The sequence below is a fragment of the Corticium candelabrum genome, chromosome 7 (assembly GCF_963422355.1).
Source record: "Corticium candelabrum chromosome 7, ooCorCand1.1, whole genome shotgun sequence".
Taxonomy (NCBI): Eukaryota; Metazoa; Porifera; class Homoscleromorpha; order Homosclerophorida; family Plakinidae; genus Corticium; species Corticium candelabrum.
This window is the reverse complement of record NC_085091.1, coordinates 4338313-4357908: the sequence shown is the minus strand read 5'-3', so window position 1 is coordinate 4357908 and position 19596 is coordinate 4338313. Positions and strand designations below refer to the sequence as shown.

At 38.9% G+C, this 19596-nt stretch overlaps 1 protein-coding gene and 1 long non-coding RNA gene across 4 annotated transcripts; one reads left to right on the top strand and one right to left on the bottom strand.

The window, feature by feature from the left end:
- Positions 1-1699: 1699 nt before the first annotated feature.
- Positions 1700-5470, bottom strand: LOC134181709 (CCN family member 4-like). Its single transcript, XM_062648976.1, has 6 exons — positions 5033-5470; positions 3736-3912; positions 3314-3679; positions 3136-3258; positions 2795-2810; positions 1700-1787 (listed from the first exon to the last, which is right to left on the bottom strand). The coding sequence occupies exons 1-6, from the start codon at positions 5403-5405 to the stop codon at positions 1700-1702; spliced, it is 1143 nt and encodes a 380-aa protein (XP_062504960.1). The 5' UTR covers positions 5406-5470.
- A 7340-nt stretch (positions 5471-12810) lies between these two features.
- On the top strand, positions 12811-16758 carry LOC134182428 (uncharacterized). 3 transcript variants are annotated; one of them, XR_009970329.1, is made up of 11 exons: positions 12811-13419; positions 13492-13629; positions 14600-14726; positions 14794-14914; positions 15020-15147; positions 15522-15664; positions 15730-15854; positions 15930-16057; positions 16117-16224; positions 16309-16591; positions 16660-16758. It is a non-coding gene; the product is annotated as an uncharacterized LOC134182428 (long non-coding RNA). The 3 variants fall into 3 exon arrangements; XR_009970327.1 differs by having other exon boundaries at positions 16117-16591; XR_009970328.1 differs by having other exon boundaries at positions 15930-16062; positions 16117-16591.
- Positions 16759-19596: the final 2838 nt, after the last annotated feature.

Sequence of the window (19596 nt, the reverse complement as noted above, 5' to 3'; positions counted from 1 at the left end):
GCTTCCCGTTGCGGATACCATCATTTGATGTTGTAAGACTTTCTCATTTTCCCCAGCTTCTGCTGCTGCTCCTGTATAACATGCTGCTTGCACTAAATATGAAGGCTGCAGCAAGTTCCTCACAGTTACACATCAAAATATGCTGGTAAACCATGTTGAAAGTTAGAATGAAATATGAAATATTCTAGACTGATTCTAGAGAGACTGGCATTGTCCTGTAAGGACACGCTTTGAAAGAATATATATTTAAACTGTGTAGCATTTCTACGATGCCATTGGTGACAGGCAAATTTACAGCCAACTTGCTAATTGGCTACATACATTGTGTTGCAGCTGAGCATTGTGAGCTCATTGTCGACAGTCAATTGCAAATTCGGGTGATCAACATAAAATTAATGCTAAAAGTCAGTGTTCTTTTCAGTAGCTACCCACAAGCGTGAAGAACCCACAACAAAGGACAATCTATCTTTTATCTGCAAAATAAATATCTGTTGGTATCTTATTGTAAGGTGTCGTTCAAAATTATCGACAACTTCACAAGTGTACAAAGCGCATGCTTTCCTGAAGCCCCCTCCCCTCCTCAAAGTATATTAATTTTTGATGTAAAGTTCAATAGCTTGACCATGGTTCCATCTATAGAGGGTTGACGTGTGGTCTTCAACTCTTTTGCATTTTTACAGTTCTTCTATTCCAGTTGACCTGCTAGAATGATATCGATGTCAGCTCAATTAAGGTTTCTGGTGATTCAAGTAGACAGACAAAAACATTGAGAAAGTCATGGTAGAGACAGCTTTTATGGGCAGCTGATGTTGTTCTAAAACAAACCGGAATAGGCTGCCATTATTGTACATGTTTGCAAATCCCATACATACTGTACAAGTGATTAGAACAGGACCAATGCAATTCCAACCATGGAAAATAAAGAAATTAGCGCAAGTCATTTGCTACCAATCAACATTTTATTAGCGTAGAGGCCATAACTCCCTCCCCTTAGCATGCCGATAATTTTGAATGACCCCTAAGTATCTTAGACTTTGCCAGTTCACAGGCTGATATTCTTGCAGATTGGCATTTTATCTATAAGTAAAGTGCAATTTTATGTATTACAAAACAGCTGTAGTCAACATGCTAACCTTTACATATAGTGACAGACGTGATGAAAATTACATCATCAAAATATTCAAATTTGGTTTATTTCACACATTTCATCTCAAGACAGACTGACTTTCTCTAAAATCTGACTAAGCCGTGTCCACATAATTAATTGAAGCTTTTGCTTAAAGTCCACATCAAAAGGTTGTCTGTGACTCTTGCCAGCAAATGTGTCTTAACCTTTTGAATACCCTAGCATTAGACTAGAATGGATCGCAATTGAATTGGATTACGGGGATAGCAACCGTCTACAAGCACTTTGAAAACAACATCCCTGCCTCTCTTCGGTATCACATGACTGATATATTTTGATTTTACAGTTGTCTTTGATAGATTGGAAACATTGAAATCACCAACCTGACGGACCAGCTGCAAATCTTCTAAACTTCTTTTCAGTGATTCCAGAAAGCTAAATTTGTTCAACAAAATAGCAAAACAGTCCAGTTCTGAAGAATGATCAAACAATTAATGCAAGCTGGGTGAATAGGGAGGAAGACCATCACTGGTCAGAATTCTTGCAGCTCTGGAGAGATCTCCTGATAACAAGTCATAGAGCCGCATCCACTCTAGCGTCTTTCTTTGTACTCTCAGATCCCTGTCCTCCCCATTTGTTATGCATTTGAATTAGCTTTTCCCTGTAATAAGTCAGCAAACGATTAAACATAGCCTTGGATTCATACCTGCCTTTCCTCCCCTGAGGTGTAGATGTAAAATCATCCCAGGAAGAAACAAGAGAAGTGTCCATCCTTCCTTGTAATATGGGTCTTTTTCAGTGAAAAGGAGCAACACACTTGAAAATTTTCCCTGATAAACAGTGATACGCATTGCACTGTTCTTGGAAATAAAGACTATATAATTTCATCTACAGAAAGTGAATCAATCATATCCCAAGCTTATTGCTAAATACTGAAAGCAGGGATTGCCAAATCAACTTCCAAGTCTTCTTGAAATGCATCAAGTGAACGATGAGTATGAAGTTTTGCTTACAAAAGAAGACAAGAATTGATAGCATTTTAATGAGTGCTGTCTAGGTGGGTGAACCAATGTAAGCACCTTGCATAGCCAATTGCGACAGGTAATCGCTAAGATGACGGAATGATCGAAAGAGAACAATAAGTCTTTTAAGTGAACCATCAAAGCAGCAACCAAACAAAGAACAGCAAGTCATTCATATCCAAACGTGAAAAGTAAAGATAAAAACAGAAGAGCGAATTCAAACTCGAGTAATGGCCATGGCACATCCTGGGACAGACAGACAGACAGACAGACATTACCCAGTTTTTCAGCCACTAAGTTGGCTCCGGGTACTCTGCATTATTCTGTTTGTGTTTTTAAAATCTAGTCCTAGTAAACTCTAGTAGTTACAGAACTTATATAGTTACCTTGCTAGCATTGTATTATAGATGTATGTTTGAAATAAATGTTATTTGACAGACAGACAAACAGACAGACAAATTTTCAATTATTATTTGAATCAAACTGTAAAACTGCTCTATCAACTCTAAAATCTGACTAAGCAGTTTGCAGATAGACAGACAAACAAATAAACAGACAAAAAAACAGACAGACAGACAGAAGTAATGTTATTTCATACTGTAACACCAAATATGTTTGGTAGGATTCTATTTCAGTAAATTCCTACCAAACTTTCCCTTTTCCTGCACAATTCGCTAACACACATGCTCAGTAACATTAACCACAAAGGAATTATAGAAGGCTGCCCAAACATGCATCAACTTATTTAATCATACGACTACCCCTAGTACTACAAAGAGCCCTCAAGCTGGTTCAAGCCCAGTGCACATTCTGTCAAGGGGTTGAAAGACAGCTTTTTGTACATTGCGAACAGTACACTGTGCTCGTCCTGGCAGAATCTTGTACTGTACTGCCACTTACTGTAGTTCCATACTATCTAACTACCGAAAATAAATTCGTACCAAGTTGCCAAATTGCTGTATACCAACATTTGTAATTTTACATTACCTGATGCACCAGATCCTGCAGAGTTCACTGTTTGTTCACGATGACGTAACCAGCCAACATCAGTGCCACGCTGTCTCCAATCACAAAGATCAGTTTCAAAAGAACAGTTTCTCAAACTAGGCTCTGCAGAAAATCCCAAGTAAGAAAACTACCATTTCTTTTTAGAGAAACCACATACTGATCACTTGAAGACTGAAACTCGTATTAGCTGTTCCTTGAAAGTTTTCAGCCACTAATGTGTACTTGCCACGATCACTCTTCTTCACCAAGCTTAGAAAAAATGTGATTTCAACATAGCCATCCCTAATGTTCGAACCGTCCACTGAAATAGGAATACGAACATTTTCAATTGATAAATAGCTAGAAGGCTCGAGTTGACGTCCATTGTGGTAGAGAGACAAGTTGGATAACGTATCAACTGTTGGAAGACCAGAGGCAAGAAATTTGACAGACAGTTCGGTTCTTTGCTTTATATGAAATTCAGATAAATTTCCTAGAAGAGTAACTGATGGTGGCAGAGGAATATCTTCAAATATCGGTGTCTCTACAGTAGTTGACAAAAATTAAAAATTGATATAAAACTGTAAATTAACCTCTCACCAAAACATACAGGACAGCACTTGTCAACAGGTCGATATCTGGATCGAAGTCCACAAGTAAGTTTCGGACATGTGATGTTCTTAGTCCTCACACATGTCTCTGCACCATTGATGCAAGTGCAAGTCAGACATCCTTTCTGATGTACATGACCGTGTGGGCATGGTTGCACTATTTTTCCTAAATATGCAAAGCACTTTGTATATAACCTTCATCTAGTACATGTACAATATCAATTTTATAAAACAACTAAGCAATTAACAGCAAAATTTCAATCAACAGGCACATGTCCAAATACAACACAAATTGGTACATGTTAAACTAAAATTTTTAGTCACAAACTCATGCCATCACACCATTACCACTCAGTACCAAAACATCTTCACGCAATCAATTCATCACAGAACAACTGCAATAGTAAAATATCGCAAACTGCAGTACATGACGCATAGTAGACCTAGACTATAAAAACTAAAAGGTTTCTTTCAGTTGTTTGAATAACAATTAAACATGTAATCAAACAATCGAAGCCGGTTTCTACATCACAGTCAAATTCAAATCTTTTTAAGGATACTGGCAAACACTGACTTGAATAAATAAGACTGTGGAACTTCCCCATCTTGACATGGTTGTTAAACAGACCATAAACAGACCTTGTCACAAACTAAATATACCACAAAAATTAAGGTCTTCTTATAAAGGTCAAGTCTCAACTTTGTAGTGCTACAATTCTAATCCTTAATTAAATTTGCAAGCTCAGAAAATGGAACTCTGGAAATACAGTCACTAATGTGCTTGTGTGTGCGTGTGTACGCGCACGTCCTACATTTAATAAATAAACATTAAAAACATGTAACTATGTGTCTGAAAAGGCTGCTACTGCTGCTGAAAGTGTAGACTTGAGAGTCCAGCTGGCTGTCCCCCATGCGAACTGGCTGAACACTCATATTGAAAACCTGTCTATGGACAGGTCCAGCTACTACCTGTAAGTGTTCTACTAGCAACTAAATAGGCAACAAGCTATTCCCGTGTGAAGGCGGGGTTAAGGTCTGGCTACGCGAGACTAATCCACAGTTCCAAACTCTATAATTTAAAATACATATAAATTATATATAGTTAATGTTTAACATAAAGTATAAATTAATTAAATACTTTACAAATACCACATCCCTAGCAAAGGAAGACCTCGCCCCAGATGTAGCGTGGATTGCAGCCCCGGATGCGCTGCCACTAGTAGCGCATCCGGGGCTGCAATTCACACTAACGAGGTAGCAATGGACCACGGAACGTCATATCTCACCAACACAACGACCAACAGCAATTGAGCTTATTTGTGACCTAAATTTCTGACACCTCAATCCCGCCCCGTCACAGTAGTTGTAAGGATGACGGTCGTTCTCCGTCTCCGGGCTGCATTCCTCGTCAATCTGCTTGGCACACCGATAACAGCACGGACACTTCACATTATCCACCACCACGCCACCGGTGCAGTTCAATTCTTTACATGGATCGAAATCGCCTAGTTTCAATGGCGGACGACATCGTGGACTGCCATTCTGTTTCAGACATTCCGTTGTCTGATTGAGAGGTACTAGAAATTGCGCATGCACGCTTAAAATCGCCACGGCGACAAGCAAGACAGAATACTTGACAGCAGCACGAGGCATGATCATGAGAATCTCAGAGACGAGGAAAACCAAATACGAAAAACGCAATGGCTAGCGGTAAGCGGTCCAGTAGACCCGACCAGTCTCGCGTAGCCAGACCCCTTTCCGCTGCGTCATACTTCCGTAGCCATGCCAGACCCATCATACTATCCTGGCTACGTGAGATTACAGCCGGACTTCTACTGCAGGGCTAAGATACGTCAAAGACGTCTGACGAATAAATTGCGATAGTCTGCGCGGTGAGTGTTTTGCGGTAGGCAGTCACGTGTCAATGAATAGAGGTGTCCGGATGTGAACCGTCCACATAATCGCGCGCGTTACTCCACCACGTAAGGCGAAAAAGTGACAACGCGTCGTCAACTGGAAGAGCGTCCTGTGACCTGTCCCGAGAAGGTACACGATGCAGTGCTTGCTATTACAACAAATCGCGTCGCGGTTGATTGGTTCCGTGGTAAGAGGTGAAACATCCTATCCACCTCTAGGTCCAAGTCTAGGCGACTTTACCTACTACAGGACATGTCAGTGCTCTCTACCCAACCAGAACAGTCAACTGACTTGTTGGGTGCGTTGCCAGTTGCAGTCAACTACATTTTTTACCAGATTTCTTTCTGTTGCCGACAGTCTTGAGATGGCAATTAGTTAGGACTTGTTCTCTTTTCTACAAGAAGCACACAACTTGCAACTGTTCGTTGTACGTACACGTACATGTTAGATTTACGTATGTGTTTTCTGCTAGGCTCTACACAGGAGCTGAAACAGCCGTATCCGTTTATGATATCTAGTGAGTTATCAAGAGACCTGTGCAATATGGCACTGCTATGGAAACCAATTGCGAAACTAAACCGTTCGCAAATGGTCTAAACCGTTTGCGAATTCGCATTTAATTAGACCGTTTCCAAATCGGTTAGACTATATGCGAACACTAGATAACCTGATAGAGGATCTCAACCAATTCGCAAATGGTCTAGACCATTTGCGAATTGGTTAGCACCCTTACAGTTTTAATACACAACAATAGCTAATATTTTTAAATTTTGAATGTCAAAGTAGCATCAGTTAAAAATTAGAAAAAATTTGATGAAGATGCCACTGATGCCAAAAGTTTGTCAAGTACCATATACCTCAACAACAACGATTGCTGATGGAGGAACAAATGAAGAAGAGTCTACATTCTCAGAAATTTTGTAACAATTGTCTCCAGAGCCAATGACAACGTAATTGACACTAACTGGTCAAATGACTATTGTCCTACACGCTGAAGGCAGAATCGGAAGGTTTATGAAAGCTTTACAAAACCAAATCGTCTAGCTAGATAGCCACTAGATTTCACATTGCATTGTAAATTCGTGGAAATCAATATCCTGCAGTCTGTAGAAAATGCAATTGAATGCAGAAGATTTCCTCTACATATACCATGCAATCTTTGCACAGTTGTCTGATCAATTTAACCACTTTATAACGCACTGTATCGGGCAATATAGGAAAATGCAATTACCTTAACATACATTTGCCTTTCATTTTCTGCACGAATTGCCCATGTGTTTATATAGCATCTGCATGCGTCAGGTAGCGCTATAAACTAGCAATTGAATGCAGAATATTTCCTTCATATATACTATTTTCCTAAACCATTCGTGAACGGTCTAAACCATTTGAGAACGGTCTGCCATTATATGGTCTAACCGATTCGGAAACGGTTAACCAAATGCGAATTCGCAATTGGTTTATATCAAAACCACAGTCGCTGACTACCGTTGCGCTTCCATGGGCACATCTCCATATTCCTATTATAGTTCTTGCATACTGCGTGCAGCCAGACAGGGGCGTGGGTGAAACGGGAGGACTAAGAATACGCAAAGCAGATCTTTGGTAGCCTAATTTGATGCCATGATGCAAAAAACGCATCTCTGCAACTTGCCGCAATGCCAATCCACAACGCTGCCTCCAGTTGCTAGTATCATGAGGTCTAAGAAACATTAAGGCAAACATCAATGCAAAAGTCTTAGAAGGTTGGGATTGCCCATGATTGAGTGAACTCTCAATTTACCATCGGAGGTCAAGTACAGTACGCAAAGCATGCATTTTGTTGAAATCCGCGCGTGTAGCATTTCCTTGATCACCTTAGAATAATTAAAATTAATTGTGCATATGGTATCTTGCTACATATAATTGCCTTGATGTTTGCCTAGATTTTTTGCCTTGATGTTTGCCTTGATTTTTGCCTTGATGTTCTATACACCTGACACTTGCAACTAGAAGCAGCATTGTAGATTGGCATTGCGGCATGCATCTTTTTTTATTTCTCTCAGCACTCAATTATGCATGCAGCTTGACTGCAGTTGATTGTTTATGTTGTAGCATGTACACTGTAGTTTCTTGGGGAAGCTCACAGTTTACTACAGCGTTATATCAGTGTTTGTTTGCACAAGCAGGTGCACATGTGGCGCACCAAGAATGACTGAGACAAGACGCTAGTCATTCTTGGTGCGCCACATGCATGACTGCTGCTTGCAGCTGCGTGGATGTAGATGCATGACTTTCATGCATATGTTGGAATTAACTAGTAGGTAATGCTGATACAATGATCAGCTTGCTGTTTTTGTTATTTACGTGCAATTGGAAACTCTGTTTCTCGAATGATCTGCTAGCTCTAGATCTCTAATTCATGAAAGTAAAATGAATGTGCAGTCTTTCTAGCTAAGTCGGTCAATCTGTCAGCTAAATAGAGAGTTTAGAGATTAAGACTGAGAAGCATCACTATTTTGTTTTTTGATCATTGTCTATTTCGTGTAATTAATTAATGTACTAAATTAATCACAAATAGTATTAATTTAATACTATTTGCAATTAATTAGTTAATGCATTAATTGAGCCTGGGTCAAGTTTGGTTATATTGAATATAGTATAGGATAAAAGATTGGCGGGGAATTTATTTGGCTGATTGGCAGATTTTTTAGCGACCACCAATATAAATCTGCTATCAATTTGGCCACTGGGGTATATTGACATCATTGCTCATTTGAATCAAGCATCATGCCATGTGGCACGGATGAGGTTACACGTACATGGTGGTAACTATTACTTGCTGTCTGTTGTGCCTACCCTGTCAAACAAGGAGGTTAAACATGAGAATGAGGCCATGCAGCTATCTACGAAGTGTATGGTGAAGTCATGCGGGTTAGATTCCATAATCGCAATCCTCCATGAAGCAGCCACTTATTTTTCTAGCTATGTAGCGGGTGGAGAATATTGTAAATACCAATTATCCAACAACAATGTCCAATCGCCAATATGCTTTTATCGTCAATTTTTAGCAAACCGCCAAAATAAATTCTGCCAATGTTTTATCTTATACGGTAGTTGTGTTCAGTTTTATTCTTGTAACTCAAATGTTCTTTGATATTCAGATCGCAAGGCGAGATCATTTTCATGTGCTCAATGTTTGTCCTCAACAGTCAGAGTTGGAGGCTGCACGTTATGTATTCGAACACAAAACAAACAGCAAGTTTGAAGCTCACACTGATCTTTCTTGCAGTCTTTATCTATGTTGTGAATGGAATAATTTGCCTCTCGATGTTGCCATGGTAGCACAAGTGGAGTCTGGTGGTATCGGTGCAATGAAACTTGTTGCTGATTTGGCAAATTTCTTCTCTGTTGGTTTGATTGCAATAACTGGCATTTGTGCTGGAGAACAAGACAAGCACAAACAAATAGAATATGGGACTGCTGTAGTGGCCAACAGAACAACAACAGAGTCGGGAGGATTGAAGAATTGAGGCAGATGAAACATTTGAACCTTAATTGTGCTCTCTATAGGAATTAGACATGCAGCAATAAATGAACTTGTTGCTACAAAGGAATCTAGCTGAATAGATTTTATTCTCAGCCAATTGTATCGTCCCATGCAGTCCACGATATGTGAAGGAGCTGCTGCTGAAGTCTGTTTTAGCCAATGCAGAAGGTATCGTGATGGAAGATCTATTAACAACAGTTAGATCCAAATTTCCTGGCATTGAAATGCTTTCACTTGATGACGTTTTGGAAAAGGTTTTAATAGAATCCAAATCGTGGATTTGCGGAGAAGTCAAACTTCTGAGGGCAACAAATGAAGGAGAGCATTATGCTAATGACCAACCTTCGTTTGCACGTGGAGACCATGCCATTGTTGCTGTGTGTGCGTCATTGAATCTGTGACCAGTGAGGTAAAGGATCTCGACAAGGAGATGAAAACACTGAAGCAACATATGACAGATCATGACATAAAGGCCATTGACAGAGAGGCTCATTTCTTTATTGAACAAGGTAGACAGCTTCAGTTCTGGATTACCTGTTGTTATGAAGGGAGTATCCGACTACGGAACTGACAGTAGCAAGCTGGACTATTACAAAATACACGCTGCTCCCACATCTGCAGCATTTCGAAGGTATTTTGTTACACAGAAGAGTTTCATTATCTGTAAGTAGAGCTGTTGACAATTCTTTACACACAAGTGACATTACGCATACTGGAATTTGGTGTAGCTAGAGTCTCAATCACTTGAGAGTCAGCGGTGTGATGTGTTCTGCATTTGTGGCTGGTGATTGGTGTTATGTGGCTGAACGTCTTGACATGAGCGGCTATGAAACGAAAATGATTGAAATTGAAACTCACACAAAGAGAGAACGAGCTTAATTACCTCATGTTGTGCCAGTGGCGTTCCAAAGAAGGAGACAATGCATCTGTAGACAAAATGAAAGCTGAGCTCAAATACATCCAAGAACACAAGAAGCCTAAAGCAGTTGATGGAAAAGACGTTACTCGATCATACTTGTTTGAGAAATCAAGTTTACATTTTACTCCTGCAGGAATAGTTTTACCTAATAAACCAAGAGAAAAAAAGCAATTCTGTACACGAGAAGTGGAGTTGCAGATTTTGAAGGAAACTCTGTGGGGAAATGATCCCTGCATTCCAATAAAGGAATATTGCTGTGTGGTATGTATTAATTAAGTGTACGTTTGTGGGCTCAGCGATGTGTGTGTGCTTTGGTGTGGTGTGGTGTGATGTGTGTGTGTGTGTGTGTGTGTGTGTGTGTGTGTGTGTGTGTGTGTGTGTGTGTGTTTGTGTGTGTTTGTGTGTGTTTGTGTGGGTGCATGCTAGTGTGTTGTGTTGTGTTTGTATTTCAATTTGTCTATTTTCTGTCTTTGTGTATTTGTTAATTAAAGCATGTGTTTTGTGTTCTGTGTGTGCATGTGTCTGTGTGTTTCATAAGTTTTACTGCTGCTGGTGCTAATATAATTAATGTATCAATCAATAAGGCCATTTTAAGAATGATTGTTATAATTATACATGACTTGGGTGTGAGACAAAACTTTGATTGCTTGTGTGTTTAGGTGGTCCAACGAATGGGTGGATTGGGGAAATCATCTTTTTTAATTAATTAATTAATAGCTAAATATGCATTGTTATGGAAACATCTGTATAGTGATGGAGTGCTATTCTTCTAAGCAGAATCGTTGGCAACGCTGACAAATTCAGTGATACGCAATGTAAACAAATTGTCACACATTATTGATATAGTTTTGTGTTTGAAGTGTTCAATTTTTGAAGCTGACATTCTTTGGTTTGAGCTGTAATGTTCAGAGTTTAGAGGCAAATAATGCAGAGCTTCTCAAATACGTTTACAAGCATTCCAACATGCTGCTGGTGTATATGATGGTGCAGATGATCTCTCTCTGCTACCTAAAATTCTTCCTCATTCTTCTGCAAATGTCCATGTGTTGATCACAATTCGCAGTGATGATTGCTTTGTGTTGCAGAAAGTAAGCCGCGTTATCGTTCTTGGCTCTTTAGCAGATGCAGATGCTGTATTAGCCCTAACTACATGGTCTGGTCGTCAACCATCGAACAGCCAAGAATCAGGAGCAGCCAAGAAGTTGTCAGTTGAATCTCCCATAGAAAAGCTACCAATTCCCGACGCGAAGTTTCCGCCGTGGTACCAGCTGGTAATTCCAGGCGAATTACGTTGTGAAAACATCGGTGTATTCGACGGGTATTTCAGCGGATTTCTGCTGTGACAACAGCTGGAACTACTTGTAATTACATTGGTACTGGCACGGTATACAGCGGACTAACGAGTAAATCCCTCTGGTATTCACCCAGGATTTCAACGGATTACGGTAGAGACACGGCAGCAATTGTATTGCAGTTTATACATTTATTTTTCTTATAATGCGGCTATTCTAATGTAACGAAAGCTAGAATACGACATAGAATAACTACCATCAACTGTTTTCAAAGTCTAAAAACTGCTAGACATGGTGATCTTCCGAAACGCCGTTTTCTGATTTTCATCTTCTCGTTCCGATTTTCTCAGCTGCGTACGTCCGTAGTCCGTCAAATTTCTGAACGTTTTACGAAATCTTCTAGCCGTTGCAGTGAAGTTAGATAGAGTTTCGATGCAGATAGCTGGAGCAAGAACTTATGACCGCCGCGCAGTTGAAAATGCACAACAATGCTATTACTGCTGTTTGATTGGTCTAGAGGTAAGCGGAGGAATGAAGCGTCAATTACTCCTAGCAACTGCCCTGAAACTTGCTAATTGATTAATTAAGCATTCCTGAACGTAGTTGTCTTGCCGACAAAGGATATGCTGTCTGTAAAGAAATGACTAAAAACATAATCAACTATCGCTTACGTTTCTGGTACACGTACAATAGTGCACATTTTATAGATGAATCTTAAATTTCATCTCTAGAGCGATGCCTATACGTATACGAGCATCTAGACGTGCACAACGTTAGTGTCATTTAATCCTTCCAAAACGGTCCCACGGTTCTTTCGTAGATACTTTCGCGTGTTGTTTACGTGTAAATCAAAGAAAAGTGCGTTGTACGAGCTAATTACGTTCACGACCGTGATCCAGTCGTGTAGGTTAATATCAGGCCGTGAAAGGTCTGAGGTGCACGGTGACACGCCGTGAAAAGACCGAGGTTCACAGAAACACGTCGTGAACGAGCTGAGGTGCACGGATCCGTGATCATAACTACCGGACAGGGCAGCGTAATACCGCCGATATCTGCCTGGATTTCGCTATCACGCCGAGATCACGGTGGAACAACGACGGCATTCTTTCGTGCACTTCGCATCGGGTTGCTCTTGCTCATGCAGGCACGTATGTGTGAAATGCCAATCTAAGCTATAAGGAATATTACAAGCAATTACAAGGCAAACATTTGAAGGTTGGGGCTTTGGCTTTAGATTTTGACAAACTTTTGAATTACTTTAAAATTTAAAGCAAGTAGTTTGTGAGACGCGTTTGTGAACTTTGGTATAACACAACCTGCTCATTTGAAAGAGTTGAGTGACACGGATATTGATCAATTGAATATGAAGAACTGTGGCAAATGTTTGGTCAATTCTATGAGAAATTTTTTGAAGTCTTTCAGTCATGTTCATCTTACGAGGCAGATGGACATTAGCTTGGTTGCAAGAGAGAATCCCAAAGCGTTGTCTCTACTTGAATATGCATCATTTCTGTCTTCAAGAGACATTCCAGAGAAGCTTGTTCGTCCTCTTGTGTTTAGTGAATGTGCCAATTATAAATACAGTTTCTGTGTCTCAACTTTGTCTTCACACAATTTAGTTGAATGGCACGAGACAGCAGAAGGTTACACTTTGAATATTCATTCATTGGTGCAGTCAACAGTGATGGAACGTGTCAAGCAGCAAACAGATGAGATGGAACGTAAACTAATTGATGTTTGCAAAAATATGCTGTCCTAGCTACCGCACAGTACAATGGACTTAAATTGTCTTCCAAGTGATGTACGGCTTCAACTTGCTTCTCACTCGTATTCATTGGCTAAGCATGTCTTGCTAGAATCTACCAAGTTGCTTGGATTTGGTTAGGTATACATGTCCTACATTTATGCTGTTCCAGTCTCTTGCCATATCATGTTATTTGTGTGAATAATGGTGTCGCAAAGTGATGCAGTTGCACAGTTTGCCACATGAGGTCAAATGCATTTGACTCATAGAAGGTACAGTATAACTGCATCTTCACTTGTTAATTCAGATGTGTTGTGTATTGGTTATCACTTTGTGTTATTTAGCAAGTAATTTTTTGAGTGTGGCATATTTTCGCAAGCTGAAAATAAAAGAAGCATTAGATTTGAGTCTGAATAGCAAGAAGATGATTGATGAGTTAAAACCAGATGAGCAGAATGAAATATATCAACATCATGAAGACGGTAAGATAAGACAGTTGATGACGTATTTATGGACCAAGAGTGCATCTGTATTGTTCAGAATTTCTGGATGAATTTATTTATTGATGATGTCAATTTCAGTTCTTTATAGTTGTTTGAAAACAATTAATTTAACAAAGGTGGAAAGTTCATGCAACAGAATATAATGTTGTGTGCAGTATGTGACTTAATTAATCCAGTGATTATGAATAATATATGTAGTTTACACTAAAGAGATGATGGAGAGGTTATTGACACATTTGAAGATATGACAACATTTGATGCATTTTCCTAACTGACAGCATTTGACTGAGACTCATTTACATTAATTAATGAAGTTCAAGGTAGGGGAAGGGATCAGTTAAGCCAGTTTTAGTAACTTTATAATATACCCTGAAAGAAGAAATTTGTGCAGGAGAAAAATTCGTACGATTTTGTGCGATCACATGCCCATTGCACAAAATATATTCCACATATATTTTTTTCCTTGCGCATGATCTTATTGTGCATGGCCTTATTGTCGCACAAATTAATTCCGCACAAGTAGTAATGTTTCTAGAAAAAGCAGAATTTTTCTCCCGCACAAATTTCTTCTTTCAGGGTAAGTTGTTTGGCTTGATGACATTATATCTGTTGTTTTGTCATTAACTGGATATGGTTTTTGCAATGGGTAATTAAATGACAACACAGGCAAATATTTATTTACTGATGACAATCACTAATCATTAATTGAATTATTATTTTATTTTGATCAACTTGAGGTAAGTAGTTTTGTTCAGAATGAAATTTTATTATTGTTAGTAAAGATTTTGATGCGTCTTGCTTATCAATTATGATAGTCAGATTTATAGATCATTATTGTTACAAGTACCCAATTGTATTGCTAGTAGTTTGTATATATTTCTGATATTATTACAGTTTAATTTATACCTTGTTTTATTTTCTCACTGTATAATTTAACCATTTGTTGTAGCATTGGAGAACATCTGTGATTGCTATCACATGCTAGCTAAACAAATTTGAAGAAGAGTTTTATCTGAAAGAGCAGATGCTGCTGATGAAAACTTCTGAAAAACAACTTGGAGCTCAATTTGCTTTAAGTATTAAATGAAAGACAAATTTGTTTAGTCTACTAGTCAGTGCAATGGCAGCTTATTTGTTTTTTAGTTAAATGCAAAGTGGCAGAGGCCTATGTAAAGAGGGGTGAACGTACGAGACAAAGCAATAAAATTATGCCAACAAGTTATGGAAAAGTTAAATGACATGGAGGAACATGATCAGATCAAAGGTAAAGAATTTGAATTATGAATTTGCTTATTGTTGAATGTAATGCTGTGGCAAATCAAAGGTTTATTAAATTGACCTCATACTGTGATTTAATTGTGTTATACAGTGACGACAGTATTATCAAAATGTTTGATATACATGGGAGAATCTGAAAAAGCAGATGATTTATTGGATAGGTCTTGGAAATTGCTTTCCAGAGTTGACCCTCACAATTTCTTCGTGACCGTGTTGCAAGTGAGATATTTTGTATGGTTTTGACTTCTCATAAATCAATTTTTCACTATTTGCTTGTGAAATGGGAAGCATCTAGTGCTTGTCAGTAACATTTAAAGAGTGTCAGGGTCAACTGTATTGAGATGCGCAGAATCTTTCATTATCTAGGGTTTTGTTGTATCACGTGACATGTTGTATTTGTGTGAAATTAAAACTTAAAAGCATGCGTTTATGATAGAGAAAGTGTTTTTTAATGGAGACTCAAATATGATAGTTACATGACTTGAATGACACTCTGTATATACGATTGCAAGGATATGTTATATTGTATGTAGAATGAAAGTGCAGATAGACAGTAAAATTATGATTCTGTTTTTGTTCATATCTTTATGTAGTCATGAGGCTCAAGTGTGATCGTGAGATTGAAAGTCCTAATGGATCAAAAGACAAGCTTATTGAAGCATTGGAAATAGCTAAGTCAGCTTTGCCTATATTGCTCAGTCTTTCCTACCGTCAGAAAGTTTAGAGATTTTCTATTGTACATGAATTGATGTGCACTACTGAATTTGTTTTCCGGATTGATTTTAATTCTGGTTATTGTAGGTAAACTGCAAATTGCTAAATGTACAGGAAATTAGGAAACATGGAAACGTGCATTGAACAACTGAAAGAGATGAGGAAAGTTGAGGAGGCAAACCTGCCTGATTGACATTCTAAACTATGTCTAGGTCAGTATAGATCTGTATCTGTTAAGGTTTTTTGTTGTTTTACAGCACTGCTTTAGCTTTTCATTTATTATGCAGTAATAGAAGAATTAGGAGACATACATGTGAAAGGAGATGATCAAGGTGAAGCTCTGACGTAGTATAAAGAAGCATTAGAGCTGTACCACAGGAGGACACTACTTATTATCATGTGAAAATTGCTAATAGTGTGGTAACGTTCATTCTTGACTCAACATGACATCATATTAAAGGTTGTATGTTTTAGCTCTCATGTCAATTGGTGCAATGTATTATGATGCTTTGAAGCATTTTGAACAGTCTATAGAAATTAGAGAACAGAAGCAGTTACCGCCTTGTCGTGAAGCTGGTCTATGTATGCAGTAAAATGCGTATTAAGTGTTTATTAGATCTGCAGTGTGTGTTTGCAATCCGATAATTATATACTGTGCACTGCTAGGTTAGGCATTTCTTGGGAATTGTTATGAAGTGATAGTAGAAAGAAAGACAATGTTTGAACAAATGTTACAAGAAATCCATAAACTACGAAGAGCACATACTAAATCTCTCAACATACTGTTACTTTATTCAAATTGTAATGAAGTAATATTTGTCGGTGCACGAGATTTTTCACTTGCTTTGCAGTACATAGTAACTTTACTGATTACATGCAGTGTTGAGGCACCTTGCTACTTCCTATGACATGAAAATTGATGAGCAGACTCTATATGAGAAGGCCACTAGTATGAGCTCTGTTGTGCTTAGTTTGCTAGTATTTCCATTGTTGATCCATTTATTCATGTATGTTTAGTGCTAAAACTAATAGCAAGGGAAGCATATACTTGGAGAGATTATGCCAGAGCTAAAGATTTGTTCTAAATGCAAATCAAAGTTGAAGCTGCTACAATGGTTTCACAGTCAGCACAAAAAGCTATTGGCATACAGTTGTTGGTTTGTATACGGATGACTAGGTAGGAAGTGTTTAGATAATGTTGATTGTTTTATGTAAGAAGACTGTATCATGTGAGAAAACTGTGCCAAAATACGTGTGTGTGTGTGTGTGTGTGTGTGTGTGTGTGTGTGTGTGTGTGTGTGTGTGTGTGTGTGTGTGTGTGTGTGTGTGTGTGTGTGTGTGTGTGTGTGTGTGTGTGTGTGTGTGTGTGTGTGTGCGCGCGTGCATGCATTGGCACTATACATTAGAACATGGACCAACGACTTTGTAACTGTATATTTTATTGAAGTAAATGGATTTAAAAGTTTTGTTGATATCAATTAGTTGCTATTTATCAGATGTGACCAACAGTAATTTAATTATCTCTTGTGCTTCAGCACTGCACGACATCGGTTTGTGTCATATACGTCTCTCACAGTTGGATAAAGCTGAGGAAACATTTACTGAATCACCGAGAATTGCTCAATCTCTGAGACCAGAAGAGTGTCAAGGTTTACAGATTTTATCCAGTAAAACATGCCAGCAAGTCAGTCATGTGCAGTCATGTTGATATCAATTGTTTTGTCTACATTTAGTCAAGAATCTGCTTGGACTAGTTTGGATGCTGAAGTACTTTAGAACGTTAGATTAAGGTACAGACTTATTAGTAACACAATACAGCCACAAGATTCATGAAGTGTATTTTACAGTAAGTGCTGATTGCTATACGTCTTGGCAGTCCATGTGTTTGTTTGCGTTTTGTCTACTTATTGATATCAAATGTATTCTAAACTTTAGAGACTATAATGATTTACATTTTGTCTCAAAATTTCAATACACTGCAGTATGAGGTTTTTGTCTTCTGCAAGACAATCTGCTAAGGATGCAATTAAGTCAGATGTTGAGTGCCAATGCAGCACTATACTGACTATATTATAACACCACAATATCTGACTGTATCTCTGAGTCACGATGTTGACATAGAAGGAGCAGTTGGTGGGGCAAAACTGTCCGGAAGTGGAAAGAGGGAGGGGCTGGCTATCCTAGACCAATGAGTTGTATATTGCTGGACAAGCGATCGAAGAAGGCCACAAAACGATAGAATTTAGCAGCGAGAATGTGTACATACCTCATTCTTATATTTAGTCTAGGCATTAATATATTTTACTAACAAGCAGTAGTACGTACAAGTTCTGTGTATTACACTTGTTGCACTTTACTTAGTTAGGTGTACTAGTTAACATTTATTACGATATACGATTTATTGATATTAATGCTATTGTAGGCGTGTCAAAAAATTTTGACTCCCGCATTCTCCCGCATTTTTTCTTGCAAACTCACGCATTTTGATTCAGCTAGGTTGGCAGGTCTGGTGTTGGTGATGAATGATTGTTGACAGCTTGACAAGGAAGCCACGTGCTCACAACCTAAGTCACATGCCTAGATTAACCCATTGTGTTCCATACATTAAACAGTAGGTCCAGTCCAGCTGGTTGGTGTCTGTCTACTTCACTTGATGATGTTAGATGACATGGTCCAGATGAGGTGGTTCTGAGCCTCTATAGGAAACAGGACAGCAAGCTAGGGATTGATGGTTCACGGAACATAACTAACATGATACTAGATATTACAATGCAAAGATGTTGAACAGCATGAAGAGAGTACATATGCTAGAATACTGATCATTGTTTTTGTAATGTCAGGAATTCTGGAATTTTGTTTAATTCTATACATTGTCACGTGATTATGTCATATTTGATATTTAATTAATTAATGTTTTGTTGACAGGTCAATATGCAGTTTGCAGTTATGTTGGCAGTGTCTGTTTCATAATGCTGCTGGATGGGCTCTATCTCTATGGTTCTAGGGGACCCCCTTAATTACTAGGGTACTATGCATCCATAGGGGTAAAGGCTATAGTAGAATCACCTTCTGGGTTGATAATTATTTTTCAGAGGCACTCTAAATAGGTCCTATTAGGTAGTTAGTGATATTTGTGGGTACACTGACTAACAACTTCTCTATCTAAATTTTCAAAGTTAGCCTCGCCCCAGACTGATGGCAACGCATCCGGGACTGCAATCCACACTACTGGGTCTAAGGTGAGGCTAAATCAAAGGTGGAAATTATAGTGAAGAAGGCAAGGTGTCGATCTGTGACCTTAATTGCTTTAATTAATTAGTTATTAATTAATTTTTATTAATTTTTTTAAATTTTACTAACACTAGATATTAAAATCGCCAGGGCGACAAGCAAGCGTAAGACAGAATACTTGACGGCAGCACGAGGCATGATCATGAGACTGAGAATCTCAGAGACAAGAAAACCAAATATGAAAACGCAATGGCTAGCGGTCCGGCACTCAGACTTCTACCGCAGGGCTAGACGTCTCGCGAATAAATTGCGCCAGTCTGCGCGGTGTGTGTGTAGCGCCGTACCGGCAGCCGAACGCTATAGGCAGTCACGTGCACGTGTCAATCATGCATTGGATCCACTCAATGGACGAGCACTTTCCAAGCACTACTGTAGTACGTCGAACCGCCGGTTGTATGTGCCGTTTTCCACCCAGTCTCAGGGCCAGCTGAACTAGAATTATACCAGCCGGAGAGATGGGCATATGTTCCGAAATTAAGTGCTGAATTCTCGTATGTGTTGATTCCAGCAATTTCACGGGGAAATTGCATGAGTAATGCAAACTTGTTACATGTGTGTGTGTGTGTGTGTGTGTGTGTGTGTGTGTGTGTGTGTGTGTGTGTGTGTGTGTGTGTGTGTGTGTGTGTGGTGTGAATGCTGCACATTGACAAGACTTTGCTGTAG